Here is a 20,572-nt window from a genome sequence, read left to right on the forward strand (position 1 = left end):
ATTATCATTTAGAACGACTAGTACATCAAGTAGGACCGTCTGTATTGAAGTCAGACATGCTCGAGTATTTCAAGGTCACATTTTTTAACATCTTCAAAAATTTGTCATGACTTTTGGTCGAGTCCAAATTGTCAGACGGGACTAAATGTCACTGAATAGGACACTTTTTTGAGTTTACTTAACATTTTCTTTTTACAAGAATGTTCGCCTCACTATCTATCAGATTGTATCTCTCGGTTATCAAAAAGACATAGCGTGTATACACTCGCTGAATGCCTGATATGCTCAAATATTTCCATGTGACTGATTTTTCTTACATTTTTGAAAATATGTACATGCTTACATCCCCACTAAAATGGCAAACTTGAAATAAGCTGTATTTGTTTTAGGACCTAATCTTCACAATCTAATAGGTCCCCATGACGCTTTAAAGCGGCCCATACATAACTGCAAATTTAGTACCCCAGACTCCCCTACTATAAAGCGATACCAGCCAACAGTAGGCTGAGTTAATCGTGGTAACTTAATTTGTATAGGCAATTCAAATCCATCCACTGCGGATTTCCTCCCAGTTTAAAGGATGATATGCTCATATAAAAAAGTTAGTCATTAAATGTTTTGCAACTGACAAATTCAGTGTGAACCCATTGAAAATTAATTGAATATAGTAATTTAACCCTTTGGGTGTTCTGCAATGATATATTGATTCTTTTTTTTTTTTTTTTTTTTTTTTTTTTTTTCAAAAAGACTAATTTGAACAGAACAGTATTGGCTGATACAATATATTAACAGTCTGAATACTATTAGAATTTTTTGTTTTTTTTTTAACACCCTTTGATGGCTGTTTATAACCTTGATTTTCTAATCTGAGTGAATTGCATGTTACTGATACACACAACCACCTGTAAAAACTTCAACTTTTCTAGTTTAATACATCTAATCATTAATTCTAATCATTAACTCTGTGTAAATGGATGTAGTTGATATTAATGAATGATATTTAAAAACAAATCAGAATGAAAAATTAAATTTTTAACAAACACAAAAATACCTATTTAAGTGTTTAAAACTGTGTTTTCATATTTTGAAAACTATACAGGAGCAGTGGTATAAATAATTAATGTTAACAACAGTTACATATCTAAAGAAAGTCTAGAAAATTTCACCAATACAAATAAATTTTATTGTAATAAATAGTATACACCTCATAATATATTAATTACAAGAAAATAATATAATATACAAATTGGATATTTGTAAATATATATTACAAGATACCAATACCATTATACTGTACAGCAACACAACTAGAAACATATATCAATAACAGTGATAGAAGTTTAAATGAGTTTAAAACAATGGAAGACTAAGAGTATTATTGGTTAGCAAATGATTTTTTTAAATAGCTCATTTATTGTTGGTGGTAGAAATCCAACATCTTTGCTGTAATAGGAATCCTTCTAAATATCACTGTACACTTGGGCCACCAAGTGGCAGTGTCAAAAATGTGAGCCATCAGGTTCTACTTGTATAAGCTTAGGTATCCAACGTGCTAAAACCCTACTATTTCATAAAATTGCTATATAAATCCTTTCGATTGAAAAAATATTAGAATAGCTTCATATTATAATCTATGTAACAATGCCAGATTACCAGTGGAAACTCAAATCCACTACAAATATCCTCCCCACACTAAAACTCACAATACCAAAACATGTATCTAAATTGACACCTAGGCAACTGCTTCAAAATTCATTCAATAAGGCACTTATTCATATTAACAGTGCGAAGACTTCTTGTTGGTGAAAGGTTATTAACCATGTTTAACAGAAAACTTGATATATCACAGCAAAATATCATGGACGGACAGTTGAGCAGTGTTGCAAGTCCAGAGGTCACTCCTCCAACAAGTGATTGAGAGCCTCTGTGTCCACATCTAACTCCACTTCCTCCAGTGAAGGGCCACTAGTCAGGGCTGGTCCTGGTACAGACAAAACTTGATATATCACAGCAAAATATCATGGACGGACAGTTGAGCAGTGTTGCAAGTCCAGAGGTCACTCCTCCAACAAGTGATTGAGAGCCTCTGTGTCCACATCTAACTCCACCTCCTCCAGTGAAGGGCCACTAGTCAGGGCTGGTCCTGGTACAGACAAAACTTGATACATCACAGCAAAATATCATGGACGGACAGTTGAGCAGTGTTGCAAGTCCAGAGGTCACTCCTCCAACAAGTGATTGAGAGCCTCTGTGTCCACATCTAACTCCACCTCCTCCAGTGAAGGGCCACTAGTCAGGGCTGGTCCTGGTACAGACAAAATTTGATATATCACAGCAAAATATCATGGACGGACAGTTGAGCAGTGTTGCAAGTCCAGAGGTCACTCCTCCAACAAGTGATTGAGAGCCTCTGTGTCCACATCTAACTCCACCTCCTCCAGTGAAGGGCCACTAGTCAGGGCTGGTCCTGGTACAGACAAAACTTGATATATCACAGCAAAATATCATGGACGGACATTTAAGCAGTGTTGCAAGTCCAGAGGTTACTCCTCCAACAAGTGATTGAGGGCCTCTGTATTCACATGTAACTCCACCTCCTCCAGTGAAGGGCCACTAGTTAGGGCAGGTCCTGGTACAGATAAAACTTGATATATCACAGCAAAATATCATGGACGGACAGTTAGCAGTATTGCAAGTCCAGAAGCCGGAAAATTCAGTTAAACAATTAAAATAAAGTGAACAAAGTATTGTTTGTTTAACCATGAGTCTAAAATATTCCTGAATAAACTGGGAGGAAAACGACATATGCCTAATACGACATAACCCTCTGCACTAATGAATTGTAAGGGTGCATGTGTGCGAGGCAACTACTTGACCCTTCAGTTGCACTCCCTATTTGCTAATACTATAGATGTTAACCTCAAGAACTAACATAACCTAGAAAAAATAAAATATTTAAAGAAAGGCTGTAAAAGATCAATACTGCGACACATGGTGACCAACAAGTGAGGCTAAATAATTTAACACAGAATCCACACTGACACAACAAGGGGCAATTAACAAAGAATTATAAAACGGATTTTCTTCAAGGCTGTGGTAACTGCTTGTTCACCAGATTGCAGTCACGTACTCTGAAACACCACAACGTGATGTGACACAGGGGTAGGACTAATCATCAATAAACTTAACTACAATATTGGATTCCATCTACGAGATGAGATTTACAAACACACTGCTAATCACACCACACATTATAGCAACCAAGCATTGTAGACACATATAGTAAACAACTCTGCAACATCATCGTCTGCACGTTGTCGATCTTCATTCACAGTTAAACGGATCAAAAAGGCATAAACCACAATGTAGTTTAATTCTTGATTTCATACTCTTTGAGGGCGAAAAATGATTTTTAGACTTTCATGCTTCCATGAGATTCCTGATTTATTACAGGTTTTTCACCTGTGCGTTAAATTCCCAGCTTATTCTTTGGTTTTCCCGAACATAGTTGTCACGATGTTACGAGAAGGTGGTGGTTGCCCCTCTACCCCCCCCCCCCCAGAAAAGAGGTGCAAAATTCTGCATTGAGCTTGCTTCAGGGCAATTTACATGAGACTCTAGAAATGTACGTTATCTATCTTGAAGGATTGGACTACATTTCTCTGTTTGATTATCAATCCAATAAGGTGTCAAATGTGAGTTTAAATATTGACACTGTTATTTATTTTTTTTAAGTAGAAGAACACTAGAACTCATGTAGCATAGTAGTTATCGCTAGTTTCGCACAAAATAAAAAAAAATCTACAGCTCATTTTTTCTCAAAATGTTGAGAAAATTGAATAGACAAAATTCTCAAATTGAATAGACAATCAGAAGGGAAATTCTGGTCAACTCCCAGACAGAAATGCAAATAGACATGAGAAAAAATATACCAGCCCACTGAATGTTAGGCTCACTATCCCTCAACCAATTCTCAATTAAATTGAAATATAAAACTAAATTGTATAAAGCCATTAAGTGAAACAATACTCACTGATTGTGGGCACTATACCAGTCTGCTTATAAGTTGCCAAGTCTTCTTCAAATGCTTTACTAAATGTTTCTTGTCTTTCCTTCTGTTTTTTCTCAAACTGTTTTTCGTATTCTGCTACTTTTAATCTGTGTTCTTCTGACAGTTTTGCTAAAACAATATAAAAGTCAATTTAAATACATTATAAACTACTGTTCTTATTTACATAATATATTAGAATAACCTATTATTGTTACTTTCAAAACATTAAAAAGGATTATTCGGAGAGTAAGCTCCAATTCTGATAAAAAAATAAACTATGATGGATTAAAAAATCTTTTAAAATTTAATTCTTTTAATTTTCTTAAATTTTTCTACATAATTTACATTTTTGGCCAAACATATATCATAATGTTCTAGAACCTTGTATGATGAAATCATAGACATCTGGTCCACATGAGAATACCAGCCTTAATCATTATCTGTGGTGAAGCACTTGTTACTGAGAAACTTCTTTCCTACTTAAATCGGACAAAGAAGACTCTATCTATCACAACACATGGTTGCTACAACGCTGCTGATTGATATTGTCTGCTTGATCTTAACTTTTTCTGGTGATTTTTTTCTTTATGCAGCAAGGGATTTAAATAACTGCTGTCAAGTAAACAGGAGTAAAAGTTTTAAAGTAAAAGATTTAAAGATTATCTGAAGCAGATTTGATGAAACTGACTTAATGATTGTCATATAAGATTTCTAGTTCACACTGTATCAAAACATTTAAAACACAATTAAAATCATGAGATATTTTGGCCTAGCTATGGAGAGCCATCATTCAAAAAATGGTTAACTGAAATTGGCAGTCAGTGATGCACTTCTGCTTATGAAGGTGAGTAGAACAATGTTGAAAAATCAATCACAATACAATTTTACAAAACCAAAGTACATGTAAATTTCTTTGAAATTTTCTAATGATAATAAGAGAAACAATGAAAATAATAAAGAATAAAAATAATTTCAACAAAGAAAACTGAATCAGATTATCATAAAGCTGACAGTCTCTGAGTAATAGTCATACTGATGACTTATTAGTGGTATTAATGGCCAATTGGTTTTATTGATTACTGATTGGTACACCTTCAACCAATCATGATACAGCCTGTACTCTTACCCACATTTATAGGTGGATTTGAAATAAAGTTGTTTTTTGTCGATATGAGTTACTAGCTTTGCCAGTTTCAGTTTAACATCATTTGGCTGAAGAAATGGCGAGGCCGAAATATTCACCTCCTCGTTCAATGTAAAGGACAAAGAAAAAATTATTCAATAGTGATAAATAACCAACAATATTGAGCAGATTTATAAACTTTAAAAAATACACTAAAAATAACAATTTAAGGTATTAAGAATCTTATATTGGTACCTAATTCTCTATTTAATTAAAAATATAATTCTTATTTGTAATTCTGATTCTACTTTAAAATTGTACCTCTGAGAATGTCCAGCTGAGCAAGCCTCTTCTCGCTGTGTAAAGCCAGTTGGAACCTGCTCTCAAGTTGTCTTTCCTGCAGCTCTTTCTTCTCCACTGTATCAGCTAATTCTATCAGAGAGCTCTCCACCTCAACGACAAGATTCCGTAGCTCTTCTAAAATCATACAAACATTGTGCAAGTTTATGTAATAGTTTTACAAAATTACCAACTTAAATGGTTATGTGATAAAAATCTCTGCCTTTTAATGTAGCCTCATTATCGTAATAGAGTAACTATTGAATTTTTCAGTTATATGGTTATACAGAAGAGTCCATCCAGCTTGCTCTTTATTCTTTGATTAAAACCTATTGATGCTGGATGACTTGAAAAAGTAACAGAATCTCTGGCATTTGTCATCATTATAAGTTATCAAAACTGAAACATGACATTTTGATATATGGTATCAGCCCTCTTCTTCAGGTGGTTAAACCTATAATATGAGCATACATAAAAATTAAATTTAAAACACATGGCAATGGACACTCTATTATTAAGTATTATGAACTTGTATGTTCATCATCGTTTGTTATTTGTTATTTTTTAATCTTTTATCTTAAGTTTTGACACCTGAAGAAGAGGCATATACTAGCTCTTCAAACACCATGTTTCAGATTTTGTAACATGTAACGATGGAAAATATCCACAATCATCTTATCCTTGCTCAACACATTATTATAGTGGTCCATAATAAGTTAGCATTTAATCCGTCAGGTCCAAGGGAAACTGGTTGCTGTTTTGTTATTATCGTTATAACAATATTAAAAAGTTTGATACAAAGCTATCAATTGGCAAAATAACAGTTCATTATTTAATACAATTATAATAACAGATTTGGGAGCAAAATAAAGAAATAATGAGTTAAATCTAAGCAATTTAGATTAATTAAATGTTTAAAAGCACATGAGATCAAAAATAAAATATTTCAGAAAATATTAGTCACAACATAATTTAAAAATATACAGCACTGAAGGGGATTATTTGATGTTATCCACACAAAAAGTCCATATAAGATTAGGCATTTGACATATTGATTGTGTCTAATGTTATGTACTTCAAAGGGTTTATTATTATACATCTCATGACATGGTTGAAATAGAGAGATTTCTTGAAAGATATATATAAAAGGAAAATATCTAACCTCTTAAGTTAGCTGGCTTATTTTAGACTTTAACCTGCCCTGGCTGACATTTTTTGTCAAAAACATCCTCATGTACTAGCTAATTTGAAAGATCATATAACATTTTTAACTTTTGTTAGAGGCATTATCTATATATATAAAAATGAAACTGTTCGTGTGTAACAGCATCACTCACAAACGGCTGGACGGATTCGCCTAATTTTTTTTTTAATTTGTTCGTCTTGATCTGTAGAAGGTTATAGGATACTTTTTATCCCTTTCCCGATTCAGGATTCCGCCCCACTGGTTACAGAAATACCCGTAAGAAATGCATTGCAGCAAACATATGTTATTAAGTGAAAGAGTCTTTTCAAATTTTTAATCAGCTGTTCTTTGTAAACATATATAATGCGACAAAAAATATATTTATATATAATTTAATTACTACACTTATAGTTTTAAAGCATAGAGTAAGCTTAAGAGGAACGACAAATTTTGTTTAAACTGTTTCTGCAATCACTGTTAAACATAGACTTTACTATCCAGATAATACAATTCAAATTTGACGTAAAAATTCACCTTTAACTGCAATATTTATTTAATATAAACCATGCTCATGCTTGATCAGAAGAGCAATGCAGATATCATAATTACTATCTTACGTTGGCTACAAATATAAAGAATGTTATAAAATCAACCTTAGTTGTTTTTTTTTGACAGAAGTATCAGGAATGTGGTACATACCTTCATAATGCGCCCAAGAAGCTCACGAAGGAACGACTATCAATTATCTCAGCAATGTTTAGAATGTGATAGAAAATGAATAAGTGAATATAGTGTACTGTTTTCAACGGGAAATTGCGTGCGAAGCCGCGGGAAACTTATTGAAATGCGCAGCGAAGCGCGCCGGGTCCGCTAGTATAATTATAAAATTAATTGTCATAACATTTAATATTAACAGTTTCTGACAATGTAAGTTTCTGCCCAGTTTATAAGAGAAAAATTCTTTAAAAAATAACAAGAGCATAGAGCATGGAGACGTCTAAGAAATGAAAAAAACACTTCTTTGTACTTGTACAATACTCCACTCACATTGACCTATAAATTCCATAAATATTGCTGTTATACTCATGTATGCATTTTAGTTTCTTTACAGATCCCTTCTTGTGATGAACTTTCTTGTTTTCAACACTTTATACCTATGTGCTCAGATGATAAAAGAATTAGGCTATCTGCCTTTAGTTCTCCTATCTTACCAGTATGCTTAACCCTATACACTAGAAGGCAGTATTTTGAATTTGTCCTTGAAGCTTGTATGGCCAGCTCTACTGGCCACTGCCATTTTTTCGATTAACGCGGATTAATTTTTGGCGTAATGCTATCTCAACGTGTATGTCCAATCGTACTGGCCAAGATATAATACATTCATAGCTTGTAAGTTTCTATGTTTTATAATGAATGGTGAGTTCAGGGTAACTTCAGGTAATGAAAAGTTAGTCACATTTGAGGTTTACTTCATTTTTAATTTAAAGGCATTTATCATTTCAAAGAAGACTTACATATCAAGTCTGAAACAAATTAAATTACCGATCTGTGAGATGATCTTGTCAGTCTGGGCTGCTAGCTTGGGCAGTGTCGCCAATCCCGTAGTCAGTTGTGAGGTTGCGTTCCACTGCCGCATCACTTCTTCATGGAGAGCTCCAATACGTACATCTACTTTCTAAGTAAAGGGAGAGCACAAGTAAGTTTGTCAGTAAGTAGAGCCTTATATTATTATACTTTTACTTTTTTGTTTTAATGCACTTTTTGAAAGGCAAAATTTTAAATCTTTACTATAAGATAAATAAGAATAAAATAATTATAAAAAGATATGATTTAGTATAAAAACTAGTAAAGATTAAAGGATCATTACTTCATAATTGACAAGAGAAAATAAGGAACTTACAGTTTAACTAGACAGATGTTGTCCAAATTTAAGTGTGCGCTACTAAATAATCCAAATCTTGTGAGAATACATCATGCTTGCTTGTTAATATATCAAACCCAAGAATAAGTATTGCACTGTTTTTGGTACTGATTAGAAGAGTATATCTCAGTGAATGATAATCAGTATGTTTTATTTATCTTGGGGTTTTGAGAATAATGATAGTAAACTCAATGAAAATATAACACTTTTTAACAATGAAAAAATATTCATTTGCATTCTACTGAATTTTAATAACGTAAAGAAAGCAAGTTTGTAAATGATTTGTTTTTCAAGCTCTGACGAGTACAATTAATTGAACTATCAAAAACTATTACTCATAAACAGAAATTCCTGTAAACAAATTCAAAATTGCATAATTATTATTTTTAATAGTACATTTTGTAAACCATTACAAATACAAATTTTCAGCCTGTTTAGAACAAATGGATATAGTATTTAAAAAATATTAAATAGACAACATTATTAAATACCAGAAATATTGCCAATAAGCTGGTACGTCCGATAAAACAGTAAATCCATTAATATATAAACTTAATTACTAAAAAAGTAGATTCAAAGGCTCTCAATAATGCTTAGAGCATGAGGTCTCAAGAGAGTACTTTTATGTATTTCTTAGGTAGAGGAAAAAGTTTTCAATGCATATAAAATTGTCATTTTTCAGGGATATGTACCAGAATGCTGTCTGACATCACATGAAGCACTATAATCATATATACATGTACAAGTATACTAATCTTCAGAATAAAAAATAAAAAGATATTAATTAACAATATTACACACATTATAACAATATTAATAAACAAGTTCTATATTTTGGTCTAAACCGTCGGCACGAAATAAAATAAAATATTATAAATAGGGCTATTAGAACTAATAAACATAGTCATAGTCATAGTCAAACTACTTTATTCTGTAATATGTACAAGGTACAAAGAATAGCGTCACTACAATGAAACTAAATACTAATATTAATTTTAAAATACAAGTAAAAAAAATACAATCGTAACATCTTAACAATTTATCTTCAATTCTTTTTAAATGAATTAATTGGTTTTTGTATTGAAATATTCCTCAAAAGAATATAGAGACAAATTAGTTAAATAATCTTTGACTTCTTTTTTAAATTTTAACAGATCTGTTTCCATTATAAATTTTGTTAGTAAATTATGTAAATATCTAACACCTCTGTAATATGTTTTCTTTTTATAAAATTCAAGATTGTGTTGATCGACATGTCTATTAAAACGGGTATTATATGTATGTTTATTGGTTTGTAGTATCGGATCAAAAAATTGTTTTACATAAATTATTGATTCAAATATGTATAAACCATATACTGTCAGAATTCCAAGTTCAGAAAAAAATATGTTTAACAGAATCTGTATATCTGAAATATTTCATGATTCTCAAAGATTTTTTTTTTGTAGGACCAAAAGCCTATCTAAATTATTTATTGTTGTTGCTCCATAAATGCTTATTCCGTAAGCTAAATGTGAATGGATCAAAGAGAAATATATTAATTTAAGTGTATATAAATTACTAATTTTTGCCATTTGTCGCAATGCATATAGACCAGTAGACATCTTCTTAGTAACATGATCTACATGTTTATCCCAAGCTAAATTTTTATCTATTATAAGTCCTAAAAACTTTGTGTGGTCTACTTGTTTAAGTCTGTCATTGTCTAGAAAAATGTCACAGTTTAAATTTGATCTGGATTGCTTTGTAGAAAAAGAAATATAATTTGATTTATCTGAATTTAATAAAAGATTATTTTTGTCAAAAAAGTCCTTAATCCTACTTAGACCAATATATGATGAAATTTCAATATTCTCAAGCTTCTGACCAGAAAACAAAACATTTGAATCATCAGCATACAGACACACGCCACCATCCAACCCCTCCATCACCCCTGGCAAACCTCCTATATAACATAAAAACAATAGAGGACCCAGGATAGACCCCTGCGGCACACCATGCCGTAGTGTCTGCAGCTGTGATCTATGAGCCCTCACATAATGATTTTTATTGTGAAAAATTGTTTCTTCTATTTCTACATATTGTTTTCTATTTGTTAAATAGGAATAAAACCACGTTTGCTCCTTTCCATATATACCGAAGCTGTTTAATTTCCTTATTAACTTTACTTGACTGACACTATCAAATGCTCTGGTAAGATCTAAAAATATCCCAATTACTTTTTCTTTTTTATCAACTGAGTCAATAATGGACTGGATAAATTCTATACCGGCCGTTATTGTTGATTTTCCACGACGAAAGCCATGTTGTTGTTTGTCCAACAGTTCATTAGACTCTGGTGTTTTAAAAGCTGATCATAAACCACTTTTAGATCGAATATTTTAGAAAAAATTGGGAGCAATGACACTGGCCTATAGCATGCTGGATCAGTCACATTACCTTTTTTAAAGAGAGGAATCACTTTAGCAACTTTTAAAATATCAGGAAATATTCCTGAAATTAAAGAAGAATTGATTACATGGACAAGAGGTTGTAAAATAAAGTTAACAGATTTTTTCACAATATCAATTGGTATATCATCGTGCCCCACAGAAAACTTAGTTTTAAATGACAAAACAATTGTTTTTTAACTGATACTCAGACACCGGTTGAAGTCTGAAACATGGCCGAGCACAGGTCTGATGCTCACTATTGGTATCAATAGAGTTGAGCTGAGGTATGTTAGGTAATACTAGCAAGTCAACGGCTGTCACAAAAAAATCATTAAAAGTGTTTCCTACAGTAACAGGATTAGTTATTAATTTTCCATTTGCAATAATACTTTTATTATGATTTACATTGGATTGTTTATTTACCTCATATTTTAATTATTTTCCAAGTTGTTTTTTGGTTTGTTGTCAGAGTATAGAATTTTATCATCGAAGTATTTTTGTTTATTTCTATTCATGCACTCTTTCAGTACATTTTTTCTTTTCTTTTATGACTAACTTCAAATTTGTGTTTTTGGAAATTCTAAATTTTTTCTCAAGTTCAACTAATTCATTCTTTTTAATTTGCATATCATCTGTAATCCATTTTTGTCCTAAGAAATGTTTAACAGTTTGACTAATTTTAGGAAAATGTATTTCGAAAATATAACTAAAAATACTATGAAATAGTTGATATTTCATATCTACCGGTGATTGATAAACTTCTATCCATGTCTCCTTTGCTATATCTCGCAAAAATGTTTCAGTGTTATTCAAAGTAAATCTTCTGCATAGTTTTTTTTATATTCATTTTACTCGAATCAGCACAATTTAATTCTAAAAATTCTAGAAGATGACCATCATGATCGGATATTTGAGTTATGATACCTGATATATATTTAATTTTGTACAATCTATATTCGTAATAAAGTTATCTATGGCTGTCTGAGAATCAGCTGTAACTCTAGTTGGGAAGTCCACCAAATATGTCATGTTATACACTTTTAATATATTACTAAATTTAGTGTAAATTATATCTTTTTTTAATACATTTATGTTTATATCTCCAGCCAAAATCACATTTTTGAATTTATGACATAGTATATTACACAATATATCTAAGTTATTTAAAAATTTGTCTACTAGACAGTGTTGGGGTGATCTATATAAAACTGCCAATACAAAAGAAAATTGATCTATAGTTATATCAGACAGGCAGCACTCAAATTCTTTTTCTCCTAAGAGAGCTTCAACTGCTGGTAATTTAATACATCTGAAATGTATATGCTTTTTAGCCAATATTAGCACTCCACCTCCAGATGAATGAGATCTCACAAAAGACAAGCAAATGTTGTACTGAGGAATGTGTAACCCAACCAATTCTGCTGCTGTCAATTTATGTTCAGTTAGTGCTAAGATATCTGGTTGTATTTCCTCTAAATTTATATTTAACATATTTAAGTGGGATGACAAATGTTGAACATTTTGATGAAAAATAGAAAACTTGGATGATGATTGACAGCTCCTTGCCTTAGTATGCCTACTATCTTGAGAAAAATCATGTAAACTTTCAGTTGATGAGGGCAGGTGCTGTATGTTGTCATGAAAATTGGTAATGTTATTTGTATTTGTTGTATTGTTATTTTTGTAAAACTGAACCTTTGATATTATTTTTCTCTGCTCTATTTTACTGGGCTCTTCTGCAATTGATTTGCTAAAAAAGGTGACAGTGAACATAACATCAGCTCAGTGAGCAGCATGAGTGACGTAATTAGAAAATGAAATATCGCTGTCAAGACACCTAGTTTTCACTTTATAACTGGCAGCAGGTTATCGCCTCCAAGCTCAGCCCTTTCACAGTTTATAACTTATAGTAAAGAAATATCAACATTTTATACAAACTTACTCATAAAATACAATAAGTAAATTGTACAGTATAACGAACATGTACAAAACAAAAAGTTAATTCAAACACTTTCCAAGTAAAAAACCTAATTTTACTATCTCTATGATGAATAAAAAAAAACACAGGAGGACCTGTGTTATCATAATCTCTATTGATCTGAAGCTAATTGGGATCAGGGTAAATCTTACAGGTAATCTACTCTATAACAGTGAGCAAATAACAGGACTAAACAAGTCTAGTTTTAATTGTTCTGGATATCAGTTGTTGTTTAATTTTCCTTGTATGTTATTTGATGTAACAAAATACTCAATAACTAACAAAGTAAAATAAGATTTATAAGCACTATTATAAATGGTGCAAAATAGAAAAAAATTTCAAATACAAAAAATGTTTGTCTCTAAGAGGATTTTAAAATGGTTTACATTGTAACATACTAGATTGTTATTTAATCTAACATTTTTGACATCACAGTTCTTATGTATTATCATGATTTTTGTTATTAGAAAAAGAAGTAAAAAGTTATGCAATTCAATATTTCCTGATAGGGTATGAAACAAACCATTCCAAAACGATTTGTCCACCTAAGACTTGAGGGGGGCTGACAGCAGATTTTACTATTGAAACCTAAATTAAAGACATTTTATCACACTCTGTACATACGAATAAACATAATATTGAGTTTTTGGTGCCAAAATGCTCAGGGTACATAGATCTTTAAAATGAGATATCACATGACCTACATTCCCATTTAAACATTTTCCGAAAACGACCTCTACTCTCCAAAAATGGCCTTTTGAGCAATTTTCCGGGTTAAAAATACTTTTACTGTTCTTTGGGGTAAAAATGGAGGATATCTGTTGAAAATAATTATGCAGTTTGGTATGTTTGGCTGCTATAGGTACTGCACAGATGGTCTCAAATTTATTATAAATGTACTCAAATTAGCCTTATGTTTTTTTCAATTATATTATTATATTACACAAATGTACATTAGCATATTTGGCTAAATTTAAAATGTATAAATACTACTTTAAAAATACTATTTCAATTGATACAATTCAAATCAAAGTTGTACATTGATTTGATATTTTATATAAACTAAATAAAAAATGAGAAAATATTGCCTGGGCTGCTACAGCGTTTTCCTCAGCCAACTGGTGTAGCTCTTGCCATTCTGTCTGATACTTGTGAAGGAGATCGGCTCCAGCATTCAGGTCTACTGGATGTTTCCGGGCCGAATCTGAGGAGGTATCAGCAACTTTCAATCCTCGGAAACTGCCAACATCAATACTATTTTAAAAGATACCCCAAAGGTAAATAAATATTTTCCTAATTAGATAAGGTTAGGTTAGGGTTGGACTACATTTGATTTTATTACACAATGTCAAATACATTATGCCAAACATTCTTTTTACTACAGCAATTTTAACAAGTATAAACCATGATTGAAAATAAGCGGATATTAACTTGGCTAGTAAATATTATAACTAATGAGCTGATATTAAGTTGGTTACTGGATTGAAAATAACTGGCTGAGCAACTTATCTGTATTTAATATTCAGCTGCTCTAAATAAAACAAAAGTACTCTCATAAGATTAACAATGGAACGTCATAAGAAGTTTGGCAGCGTCTTATAGTTGTTTATGTTTCAAATTCACAAAAGGCATTGAGTTTAAGAGCTTATGATTCTTTTAGATACCTAAAGAGCATAATTTCTAATAGCTTACCTAAACTCCCTGTACAAAAATTAAGAATAACATAGATAAATTAGGTTCTAAGCCTGATCTTTAATATACATTAAGATTACCTTTATTTGGCATGGTCTACAATGTACATTTATTTTAAAATCACAGTGTTTAATGTTAATTACTTGTTTTAAATGTTATTGCACTTGTTAAAGTGTTGGACTAAGAAATTTACTAACTTTGCTACATTTCAGCATGAATTCCTACTTATATGCATTGTCCATAAAAACATTGTTTTTAACAAGTGACAAGGAAATGGTTTGCAGATATTGTAGCTAATACACTTATAATGGCAGCACAGTGAGTTCATCGAAAATGCGGTAGTAGTAAAAATGATCAAATCAAGATAAATTCTGGATTATCTGCATTAAATTCTGCATTATCTAATGACAATTCTTAAAATTAGATTATGAATTTCCAAGGCTTCAATCTCTCTGGATGAACATTAATATTATGAGCTGAATGGAATATTCCACTATATTCCTTCGGTACCCGTACTGCTCCGTGCTGATGGCCGAATTTATTACAATTGTCAGCCCGTTCGGGTAGGGTACGATAAGCGGACCCGGTTTTTTATATCGAAATTGACAACCGATATTAGATATTACTTAATCATAACCATCGATATAATCAATCGATACTGATTAATTATTTTGAACAATTAACTTACATAATCTATATCAACAGCTGTAAACACTTTCAAATAATACATGTTCAATTTTAGATAAGTAACATTTGATTATTAAAAATGGCAGTCAATTTTAGAAAACTACACGACGTTGCTTTAAAAGATGAGACATGGGTAATTCTAAGCAATATATGGGTCAACCTCGATTTTTCTCATATTACAATATAATGTTCCAATAGTCAATTAGAAAAGGAAATGACTAGAATTTCTTGCCGGAAAGCAGTTATAGGGAGCAGGCAACCGCCAGACGGTCATATATTGCTTACAGTTACCTATTAGTGATCAGGGGCACTGACGTGATCTGGGCTTCAAATTTGGAACTACTCGAGTTATTTTTTTTCCTAAAAGAGCAAGCAGCGCGAAGCGCTGCGCAGCGGGCAGGCATCGTGCGTGATCCTTTTTTTTATTAAAATTTCTGATAAATTGTTATTACATATTACAATATAATGTAGTTAATGTATGTAAAACAGTTTTAAACACATTACATGCTGGAAAGCAAAGTAAACCAATATAATCCGCCTAATACAAAATCTCCGTAAAAATCTGGTAAAGGAATCTGTGTCATTCCTTTGGCCTGAATCAATTCAGTATATACGAAGATCACGCACGATGCTTGCCCGCTGCGCAGCGCTTCGCGCTGCTTGCTCTTTTAGAAAAAAATTAACTCGAGTAGTTCCAAATTTGAAGCCCAGATCACGTCAGTGCCCCTGATCACTAATAGGTAATCCTCGCGGTTGTCTGCTCCCTATAACTGCTTTCCAGCAAGAAATTCTAGTCATTTCCTTTTCTAATTGACTATTGGAACATTATATTGTAATATGAGTTGCCTGCTCCCTATAACTGCTTTCCGGCAAGAAATTCTAGTCATTTCCTTTTCTAATTGACTATTGGAACATTATATTGTAATATGAGAAAAATCGAGGTTGACCCATATATTGCTTAGAATTACCGAGACATGTGTTTCATGACTTCAACATGTTGGACTCGTACCGAAAAAACCCATTATGTGAAATTTGTGGGAAAGAAACAACTGTAACTGTGAGAGGAGTAAATATGGTCGTCTTCAGTTTTCCTAATTTTGGTTATAATAATTTGTTTGAATACTGTAAATATTAAATTCATATTTAAATTTAAAACATATGATTGCTATTGAGGACTATAGATACTTTTATATCGATTTATAGTCTAGGATTTGAGATGCAAATATTAGGTATCGATGATTTGGTTCTTCGATATAAATAACCAGGTCTGTTTATCGTACCCTACCCGCCCGTTCAAATACTAGTTCCCTTTTTTGAGGTTTTCTTATAATTTATGCAGTATATAATTTACCTATTACATATTAGCCTTACCATGATAGATAAGATCGCACAATTTTAATATTTTTTTGCTGCAGTATTAAAAGCGCCCACCACAACAATTGAATCTTCGATATGTCTAACTATCAAAACTACCGATATATCTAGAAAGTAATAATTTAATTATGAGTTAAAAACCATATAGGTATGTATATTTTTTATTGAATGTAACTAACAAAGCGGTGCAAATCTTACTTCTTATTATTTTGAAGAGTAGCTTATGATACAAATAACATATATTTATCACCATTTTAGTTGTGGCCATCATTCAAATATCATACAGATGATTTTACATTGTTGAAATTAATTTTAAACAATATTGATACAATACACTAAAAACACGTAGGCCTAGATTTACTTGATTGTAAATAAGAATTATTTTGTAACTTAGGTATTTCTAATTGATAATTTGTTTTCTAAGTCAATTGTCATGTAACTTTATTATACAGCGCGCCCTACATAAATTTTGTATTCACTTGCTGAGTATTTTCCTTTTGAAAATAAAGCACTGTAATTAGTGTGAATTGGTAAAGTAAATATTTAGCTATGCTAAAACTTTCTTAAATGAAAAATTTTTTTCAACAATATATCTACTAGCCTATTATAAACCTACCTAGTTGTCAAGTTATCTTGAACAGATTGTAGTTTATCTTTTATTATTGAAAACATTGTTCATGCAGGATTACGATTTTGATTTATTTCACTTAGGCCTAGATTTGGAGCATTAACAAAAATAAGAGAAAAGTTTATTGAAAATAATAACTTAACAGAGAGGTTATGTTTTTACTAGTGACAACAAATTAGGTAGAGTACATTGAGTACAATAATAAGCTAGTGATGGGAGGATCGAATACAGAATCGAACAGTATTCGAATACAGCCCGAACACCTCAAAATAAATTCGAATACTTTTGAAATGAATACAATTTCTCTGAACGAATCTGTTTCAAACCTACAGAATTCAATTGTTTGGACTGATAGTATTTAAATAAAATATTCAAGAACTGTACTCTTATTCATATACAAGTATTCACTGGAGGGATGTAGATGAATATATATATATATTATATATATATATATATATATATATATATATATATATATATATATATATATATATATATGTATGTATACTGGTCTATGAAAAGAAAAATGAAGGGGAGATTCATAGTTTGGAATAAGTATTAACGAATTTTCAAATTTGTCTATATGTATAATTGTACAATTATTCGATTAATAAACGTATTTATAAACAATAAAGACAAAAATGAATGTTCATTTCATGTTGTTGTGTAAAAACAAAATATGATTGAGGTTTTTGGCTTCAATCTATTTCTACGATCACAAAACCTGCAGTCCAATTTCAATTCTTCCAGTTTTCAGCAAAATTTTTGAAAAGGTTTTCTGTGAAAGACTTGAAAGCTTTCTAGAAAGCAATGAAATTCTAAATCCTGAACAATTTGGCTTCAGGAAAAAAAGATCAACAATTGACGCAGTAAACAGTCTTTTGAACAATGTTGTTGATGGCTTGGAAAGGCGAGAACAAGTGCTCAGCATATTTCTTGACCTATCCAAAGCATTTGACTGTGTGCATCATGAAACACTGTTGCACCAGTTACAAAAATGTGGCGTTCGGGGTCTGCCAAACGCGTGGCTTGCTTCTTATCTTAAGAATCGAGATCAATGCGTGCAGATTTCGAATGTCATCTCTAGTAAAATTAAAATAGCCCACGGTGTCCCTCAGGGTTCTATTCTTGGGCCTATTCTTTTTTTGGTTTACGTCTGTAGACTTAACTCAGTGATCCAGCATGGTGATCTGATTCAGTATGCCGACGACACGACTCTTTGCCTCAAAGGAAAAACTACACAAGATTTGGAAATCACATCATTTGTGGAACTGACTTCATGCATTCAGTATTTTACTGACAGGAATTTGAAAACGAACCAATCAAAATCAAATGTCATCAATTTCTGCCTAAGACCAAGGGAATTTGCAAGGCAACCTGCTGTATTTGTGGACGATGTCCTTTTAGAGGAAACTGGATCCACGAAATTCCTGGGGATGTACATTGATCAAGGTCTGACCTGGGACGACCACGTTAACAATATATGTGCTAGAATTACTTCTGGCATATTTGCCTTGCGAAGCCTAGCTAAATACTGTTCCCCTGAAGTCTTAATGACGGCATATTTCGGTCTCATATATCCGCACTTTGCGTATGGCTTGAGACTGTGGGGGGGCTGTGCTAAACACAAGATGGAACGCGTTTTCAGGCTTCAAAAAAAGGCAATTAGAATTATTGCAAATTTGAATTACAGAGAGTCGTGTAGGGACTCTTTTAGGGAGCTAGGTTTGTTGACATTGCCCTGTCTCTATATGTTTCATGTGATCCTGTACTGTCAATCGAAGTGCACTTTAGTCCGGGGCAGGGACTTTCATCAGTATGAAACTAGAGCCAGGGACAACTTTAGAGTCCATAGTCATAGACTGGCGGTATCTCAGCATTTACCGCATCAGGTTGGCGTCGGCTTAATCAACAAGCTCCCTGAAAGTGTAAAAAATGCAACTAATCAAATCCAATTCAAAACTCGTCTCAAATGCCTGTTGGTGTCAAAAGCATTTTATTCGCTAGAGGAGTTTATGATGAGACGCTGGGATATCTAAAAATATCTTAAATTACCAAAATTTAAAATCTGGATCCAAAGATAGTGTGAATTAGTGTGAATGAGTGAAATGTAAGTCTGACTGTGTGTGAGTGTGTAGAGTATTTGCTGTTTGAATATATGACGACTGCTATACAATGTTATATATTGTCTAAAAGCAATAAAGAAATGATTTGATTTGATTTGAGTATACAAAAACATTTCAGACGGGAATAGAATAGAAACACTTTTTTATTCAAGCAAAATTAAAGTGGCATCATATATGGTCCTGTCTTACATTTAACATCTTAAACTAAAATCAATCTTAATAGTACAAAATAAGGCTTATCTAACTAAAACTTATTAACACAATATTCTATTCACTCTTCCATTCACACAGTCACGATACAAAGAGTAGCTCCGCCGCCCGCCATCCGGTCCAGGGTTTTTCGTCTCAGCTCCGCCACAAACCGATCCCGCTACCTCAATTAATTTGTTTGACAAAATCTGATAAGAAGTTCCATAATCTAAATGCAGTAACGGTGAAGGATCGGTTATTGGTTATGATTCCGTGTATTGGAATTCTGAGACTTGTGCACCAGACCAACTTTTTCTTACGCCACTCTCTGCCAAAAACTGAAAGTTTTCAGATAAATATTATTATTAATAGAGTACAACAATGACAAACTGTGAATCGATCTTGAATCGACTGATTTTAGAATTGATGACTGAATAAAATATGGCGTAACATGTTTTCTTCTACATAAATCAAACAGAAAGCGAATGCAGTAACTTTGTGCTCTTTACAGTTTTGTGCTAAGGGCTACAGTCATGCCATTGACTACAAAATTGCAGTAGTTAAAGTAAGGATTTAATCAAAAGAAGTTTAATGTGAAATGGTAGAAGTCCTTGCATTTGTTTCAGTGTGTGCACAACAGCGAATACCCTGTTACAGGTGTACACCACTGCATCGGTCCATCTAAGTGTTTATGATAGTCCTACACTTTTCACATTTTCAACGTATAGTAAGGGGTTTCCGTCTAAAGTTATTTTCGATTTATTCTGTAGGTTAATGGAGTTGAAAAGTTGTAGATGACAGACAATCATCATTGGTTGGGTTTTGTCCGGGTTAATCTTAAGTTCA

At 32.3% G+C, this 20,572-nt stretch overlaps 1 protein-coding gene across 2 annotated transcripts; it reads right to left on the reverse strand.

Moving 5' to 3' along the window:
- Positions 1-440: 440 nt before the first annotated feature.
- LOC124366887 (dysbindin protein homolog) lies at positions 441-17,621 on the reverse strand. Of its 2 annotated transcripts, none has more exons than XM_046823489.1 (6): positions 17,400-17,621; positions 14,119-14,269; positions 8,242-8,374; positions 5,496-5,651; positions 4,034-4,180; positions 441-1,981 (listed from the first exon to the last, which is right to left on the reverse strand). In XM_046823489.1, the coding sequence occupies exons 1-6, from the start codon at positions 17,453-17,455 to the stop codon at positions 1,896-1,898; spliced, it is 729 nt and encodes a 242-aa protein (XP_046679445.1). In that variant the 5' UTR covers positions 17,456-17,621; the 3' UTR covers positions 441-1,895. The 2 variants fall into 2 exon arrangements, with proteins under 2 accessions (XP_046679445.1, XP_046679449.1); XM_046823493.1 differs by lacking the exon at positions 441-1,981 and adding an exon at positions 2,005-2,467 and having other exon boundaries at positions 17,400-17,620.
- Positions 17,622-20,572: the final 2,951 nt, after the last annotated feature.

The sequence above is a fragment of the Homalodisca vitripennis genome, chromosome 1 (assembly GCF_021130785.1).
Source record: "Homalodisca vitripennis isolate AUS2020 chromosome 1, UT_GWSS_2.1, whole genome shotgun sequence".
Classification (NCBI taxonomy): Eukaryota; Metazoa; Arthropoda; class Insecta; order Hemiptera; family Cicadellidae; genus Homalodisca; species Homalodisca vitripennis.

What these genes read in the sequence shown, in the direction of transcription:
- LOC124366887 (XM_046823489.1), bottom strand. Translation starts at nt 17,455, where the DNA reads ATGTTTTCAATAATAAAAGATAAACTACAATCTGTTCAAGATAACTTG. An exon ending in CAAGATCATCTCACAGATCG is followed by an intron (nt 5,652 to 8,241) that starts GTAATTTAATTT and finishes GTATGATTTTAG; the next exon opens with AAGAGCTACGGAATCTTGTC. An exon ending in TGGTATAGTGCCCACAATCA is followed by an intron (nt 1,982 to 4,033) that starts GTGAGTATTGTT and finishes TGTCTGTACCAG; the next exon opens with GACCAGCCCTGACTAGTGGC.